Below are 6,681 nucleotides of genomic sequence, written 5' to 3' on the forward strand. Positions count from 1 at the left end.
ATTTTACAAGCCTTTATATGAAAGAAAATGATGGCTTAGTATTCTTTTATGTATTTATCTTAGTTTTAAAATATTTTGACTAATTTTCTGTATATTTTATTTCTTAGGCAATGACCTTGTATTTTTTTATTACCAAAAAGCTGCACAATCATGTCATGGGTCATATATTAAACCAAGAATTCTATCTAAGATACATTATAAAAAAATTATAATTAATATTTCCTTCGAAATCTTTTTATCATCATATCATACATAATAAAATTGTAGCAAAATATATGCTTTACTTCCAAAGAAATGTCAATACCAAATTATGGTCATATTTATTATTTCTAAATATTTCTTGAAAAATATTTGTATGATCTTCTAAAATAATGCGTAATTTATAATTTATTTCCTATATAAATCAATATTGTATTGATTGTTCTCCAAATATTTTTATTATTAAAGATTTTATTTTCAATGAAATTTTGGGAAAATATATTTTCAATGAAATTTTGTTTAAAAAAAATAGGAAAGTGAAAAAAAAAAGTATTAGAAAAAGAGGAGAGGTTTACTTTGAGATAATAAATTATTGAATGCAAAAAAAAAACAAATAAAAGAAGTGATAACAAATTCTTACAAGTTTAATTAAACTTACGGTCTCAAAAACAAATTCCGCTTTAATTATTCTTGTTAATGATGAAGAATGCATATTATAATTAAGAGCTTAACTATTAAAATCATTGTTTTTAATTTTTTTTAATAAAAAATCATTTGGTTGGGCGATTAACAAGACTACTTAATTACACTCTATAAACAATTTTTGCTTAAGTATAAAGGAAATGGGCATGACATCATGATTGGATTATTTTAGAATTGGTGTTGGAAAAAGATCAAAATAAATAAATATCTTTTAAAAAGGATAAAATAAGGTTGATGATTGTACCCACTTTGCTTGAAAATGAACCTTTTTTTTTTCCTCAATTATATTATTCAATCATACTAATTAAAAATTATTGATTTCTTATATATTCTCCTTTTTATTTGTCATTGTATATGTGACAACCACTCACTCAAAACACATTCATACACATAAACATGTGTATGTGAATGTAGACGTTCCTAATGAATAGCAATACGTGCTGTCGTTATTTTTTCCAATTACACACACACACACACACACACACATATATATATATATATATATATATATTTATATAAGATGATTAGCTTAATTCATTAACATTCTTTTTATTAATATTACGATTGTAGGCTTCAAAAAGTATTAATAAGTTTCATCAATACATATAATTCTCATTTTACGCGTATATATATATATACACGTAATGTTGTTAATTATCTCTTCTTGAGCATGTCCGATAACGGAGCTGCAATAGATGAGTATCCCAAGATAAAACGACGGTAATAATTAACTAAGCCAAAAAATGACCGAAGTTGTGGGACGGTCTTGGGAAATCTCTCGAACATGTTCGGATTTTTCTCGGTCATCCGACGAGTTTCTCCGACCATTCGGGGTTTCTCGGACTGTAGAGGCGGAGTAGAGGGTCATGGTCGGAGAAAATTCTCGGATGAACGGAAGTTTTCGGACATGTTATATAAGTTAGTTTAACTTCGTAAAAATATTATATTAATATAATAATCGGTCTCACAAGATTTTTCTAAAGTATCCAAGATTGGGTGGCTCAATCAGTAAAGAAAGAAGCAAAACTCTTTCTCAATCTGGATTCGAGTCCTCACTTGGAAAAGAGCATTCACACGGATTTATCTGATCTTCTTACAGTAGTCGAGTCTAGTCGAGTCAATGATCCGATTTACTTCCAAATTATAAAAAAAAAATTTCTAAAGTATTTTTCCATGTTACCAGGTCCAATAAATCCATATATATGTTTTGCTAATATAATTAGTAGATATAATGCTTCCTCTGAATATAAAAATCCAAACCAATTTGATTTAAAAATTAATTTTAACAGAATTAATTAAAAAACAAATTAGTTCGAAAATAATAATTTTCATCAGTCATTTCTTTTCCAAACGGAATGAAATTTATACCACAACATAAATATGAGATGTAGAGGCTTCCCAAGAAGTTTCGCTGAAAAACTCATTCGTATGTAATTATTATGAATTATCGACGATATTCGGTAAAAAATTTGGGAAAAATAGTTCCGGTACTCAGAAAATTATGAAACTTTGCCACAAATAAGGTCATATCATCATAGTGTTGTGTACAAAAAATCAGATCAAATTTCCCAGCCGATTTTTCTCTAGAGGCGTACTTCTGCTCAAACATTTCAATGTTTCCTGGTGCCAGAAGCTTTTTTGCAAATAAACCTATATAGTGTCACGCACCTAGTCGCTGGGTTCGACCGATGGTACGTGACGCTCCGTACAGCGTGTAAAGGTGCGGAATATGGCGGACTGTACGGGTCAGGAACCTCGGACTGTTGGGAAAAGCTGCAAATAAACCTATATAGTGTCACGCACCTAGTCGCTGGGTTCGACCGATGGTACGTGACGCTCCGTACAGCGTGTAAAGGTGCGGAATATGGCGGACTGTACGGGTCAGGAACCTCGGACTGTTGGGAAAAGCCCGGGATTCGTCGGGAAAGCTCGGACTTGTTGGGAGAAGTCCGAGATTCGCTGGGAGGACCGAGACTAGGATCCGGACTAGTCTGGACCGTTGCGGGAAGTGTCGGGCCTTGGCTTGTAATGGGCCGAGTTCCTTGGACGGAACGAGAAAACTTGGCCGAGAATTCGGACAAGGATGCGAGTCGGACGCGTCGGGTCTGGAGAGAGTTCTCGGCTGGGCGGGATATGTATGTATGTATGTATGTATGTATGTATGTATGTATGTATGTATGTATGTATGTATGTATGTATGTATGTATGTATGTATGTATGTATGTATGTATGTATGTATGTATGTATGTATGTATGTATGTATGTATGTATGTATGTATGTATGTATGTATGTATGTATGTATGTATGTATGTATGTATGTATGTATGTATGTATGTATGTATGTATGTATGTATGTATGTATGTATGTATGTATGTATGTATGTATGTATGTATGTATGTATGTATGTATGTATGTATGTATGTATGTATGTATGTATGTATGTATGTATGTATGTATGTATGTATGTATGTATCTTTATTATAAAGAAAAATGATTTAATTTCAAATTTAATTACTTATATTTAATGTTATAAAGGGTGGTGCCATGTGTTCTCTTCTTGAATTGATTAGGTGGCCATGTTTGTTGTATATAATGTACACCCCCACCACTTCCTCCTTTCATATAACGCCAGTTTTAAGCATTTTTTATTAAATTTATTTTATTATTGTTTAAATTTTTTTATAAAATAGAAAAGATTTGGAGATATTTTGAAGAATTCTGTCAGCCATTTTGGATTTAGATGATGATCTAATTAGGATCATAATTAGATTATATATATATATATATATTCTAATAATTACGCTGCAAAAGAAAAAAAAGTGTAAAATAAATTAATATTGAGTATTTTACAAGTTCGAGAGAGAAAAAAGGTGTTTCTAAAAAAACACAATTTAAAAAGACAACTTTTGTCTTCTAATATAAACTACACTCGTAGTCCTACAACATATAACTCGTTATGTGTATTTAAACATGAACATATATTTATGTATACGAATATATAAAGGTTTGAGTCATGGAGTGCATTGAACCGCAGGCGGAGAATGATTTTAAACTCAAAGATTCCCTCCACTTTTTCTTCCTCTACCGTCTTCTTATTTATTAAATAAGTAAATTTTTTTTATTGGGAACCCCGTGACTACCTACCCTTGCAAACGGAGATGAACTGGCCATCACCCGCACCTAACAGTCCCCCACCGGACCTGGCCACCAGGCGCGCCTAACGTTCGGGCCGTATTTGGACTTAGGCGCCTGCGGGTCAAACCCCAAGCCCACGCGCACGAGCCTGCAACACACGCATATGAGATAAATCAACCCATTATGATAGGCTGACAGATGAGCATGTCAGAGGAAAGGAGGCGGTAGGATTCGAAGACCCGACCTCATGGAGTTACCCCATGCTCTCAACCGACTGACCTGGCCCCGAAGGGCAAGACGTAGCTTTATTTCCATCTTAAAAAAAATCCTTAGTTTTCCCATTTCTTCATACATGAGGGGAAAAGATACTTAGCGCAAAAATTATGCATGATTGTTTACTTGCTGGTCCTTTTCAGACTTGATAATTGAATTTCGAGAACAATTCGATGCAAAATACTATAACAATTATGCCATGATATATGTCTTGAATTAGTTAGGCAAAAAATACTATAACAATTATGAAAACGATATTAAGATGACGCTAGAATCCTAGATGGATCTCGATAGCATCGCAAATGTTTTTATTTATTCACATCGAACGTAAAATTTTTTGCATTTTCATAATTGATATTTCGCATTTATTTACTTGCTAACAGTTATAGTAATATATACGGAAACAAACTTCAAGCCTTAAAAACATGTATAACGTAACGTACAAATTATGCATACGACAATTTCTGCATGCAGATATGACAACATTTGGTAACATAAAAAACGTTAATTCTCTTCTCAACAACTTTATACTGCATACATAGGAATACATTCTTACAGATGTTTGCAAAATACTATAACAATTATGAAAATGATATTAAGATGATATTAACACTTATATATATTTGCTCCATTTTTTCTTTTGGTCGTTCGATACTTGTAGATGTTGAATATGCAAAATTGCCATGATTTGGAAATTGTCACATTTTTTTTTCTTTTAGAGATTTGGAAAGATTCAATGATAAATATTATTATAAAACATGGTACGAAAACCGTATGAGATTCCTATAAATAGGTCTATAAAACGAGATCTGCCCAAACAGACAAAAAAACCTTCTTTCTTCCTTTTTTCCCGTTGGTTATATATATATATATATATACCTCCCATATATATATTAAAAAAATATGGAGTTACTACAAAGGCTCATGAAACTTATGATTCACATATTACTAATTGTTGTCATTCATGCCCAAACCCACCCCGTTAATTCTTCCTCCTACGCCTCTATCTCAGCCGTCGATGACATCATCGCCGGAGGCACAATGAAATCTCCTATGGATTTACCGGTACGACGGAGAGAGCTTCGCGGTGGAGGCGGAGGCAGAGGCGGGGGAGGTGGCCATGGCGGCGGCGGCGGCGGTCGAGGGAGTGGCAGAGGTGGCCGTGGCTTTGGTGGCGGCGCTGCTGCTGGAAGATCGGCAGGAAACGGTGGTTACCGACATAACCACGGCGGAGCTATCAGCTGTCTCTTAGCCGTGTTGATGGGTTGTTTGGTTCTTTTGTGTTTAGGCCTTTGATTTTTTCTTTGACTTAGTGTTGGGACTTAACTTGATTTCGTGTTATTTATTTATTTTCGTGATTTGACTTTTTCCAAGATGTTTTATTATTGTTATGACTATAAAGATCGACAGAAACTTTTGACCAATTAGTATCCGTATATGAATACGCAATTTAAGTTATAACAATTAATATTTGAGATTTAAAAAACTGCTCATTTCAAACTAATTTAATTATCGATTTAGGATTCTCGTTTTCGCTAGAAAAGCCTTTTATTTTATTTATAAAATTTGGGTGGACTTAGATCTGTAAAATAAATATGAATAAATCTTTTTGGAATCTGAGGAGAAAATGAGATGGATTATTGATATTAAAGGAGTTATTATCAGATACAACGCAACACATCAACGCTATGCTCGGTTACCCCTTGCTTCGTTGACACGTGGTCGCTTGGTGCCCGTTGGACTCTCGTTGAAGTCAAATCTCACGCCGTCTCTTCCACCAACCATCTCCACGAACATCCGTTGTAGGTCCTCCAAACTATCCCCCTGCTTTCACAACCGAGATTACCAAATTGCCCTTCCGGCATCAATACCGAAATACAAACCGCTAAACCTGATTCATTTCCTATCGATCACCAATCATCCAAATTGGCGAAAATAGAAACCTGTTAACGGACGTTTGTTTACGACATAAAAATTGTAACGGAAACATGCCGAATTATTGAACATCGTCACGAAGACCGGTCTAAACCGAAGTAATACCAACGACAATGTCAAACACAGAGCAATTCAATGTTCAACCGGAAAAAAAAATTCCGCACAGATTGCGGACATAAAAGTCCAATAATCGAAGTAATCATTAAACAACCGACCGGTGGTGATATTTTAACGGCAAGTACACTAAACCATAATCTTAACCGGAAAAATAAAAATTACAAGCGGATGATAGTTTGAAAAGAGCATACCTCGTCTTTGACATTGTTCATCATGGAGATCATCTCTTGCATGAAATCGCTGAAATCCTGATCACATAATTTGGTAGAAATTCAGGGGTGTTAACCGAAAAATTTACAAAGAACTCGAATTTGAAATATGTAGAGGCGAAAATGGTAAAACTCTTAAAAATGTTGGATTTTTTAGGAAAAAGAAGAATAAATTTTACTGCTATTGCCGAGGCAAATCATTGGCCACTCACTCAAAAGACGAAACCCAGTGACGAGGAAAACGATGACGTTTTTATTCGAACCCAGAACACACGAAATGACAATGTTTAACCTTAGCCGGCAAATAACAAAGAGAAGAGTGAAAGAGT

General features: G+C 34.1%; 2 protein-coding genes across 3 annotated transcripts in view; one reads left to right on the forward strand and one right to left on the reverse strand.

The window, feature by feature from the left end:
- The first annotated feature begins 4,994 nt into the window (after window positions 1-4,994).
- Window positions 4,995-5,387, forward strand: LOC104806009 (glycine-rich RNA-binding protein 2). The gene has a single exon (XM_010530726.1). The coding sequence runs from the start codon at window positions 4,995-4,997 to the stop codon at window positions 5,385-5,387; it is 393 nt and encodes a 130-aa protein (XP_010529028.1).
- A 287-nt stretch (window positions 5,388-5,674) lies between these two features.
- Window positions 5,675-6,681, reverse strand: part of LOC104805910 (dnaJ homolog subfamily B member 6-like) — a 1,762-nt gene continuing 755 nt past the window's right edge. The window contains exons 4-5 of one of the 2 annotated variants that reach the window (XM_010530617.2): window positions 6,335-6,391; window positions 5,675-5,915 (exon numbers count right to left, since the gene is read on the reverse strand). In XM_010530617.2, coding sequence (XP_010528919.1) covers window positions 5,778-5,915; window positions 6,335-6,391 — 195 coding nt within the window. In that variant the 3' untranslated portion in view covers window positions 5,675-5,777. Of the gene's footprint in view, window positions 5,919-6,334; window positions 6,392-6,681 lie in introns of both variants that reach the window. The other variant, XM_010530616.2, reaches the window with a different exon arrangement.

The sequence above is a fragment of the Tarenaya hassleriana genome, unplaced genomic scaffold (assembly GCF_000463585.1).
Source record: "Tarenaya hassleriana unplaced genomic scaffold, ASM46358v1 Cleome11, whole genome shotgun sequence".
Lineage (NCBI taxonomy): Eukaryota > Viridiplantae > Streptophyta > Magnoliopsida > Brassicales > Cleomaceae > Tarenaya > Tarenaya hassleriana.

Excerpts from the sequence above, each read along its gene's own strand:
- LOC104806009 (XM_010530726.1), top strand. The coding sequence starts at position 4,995 with ATGGAGTTACTACAAAGGCTCATGAAACTTATGATTCACATATTACTA.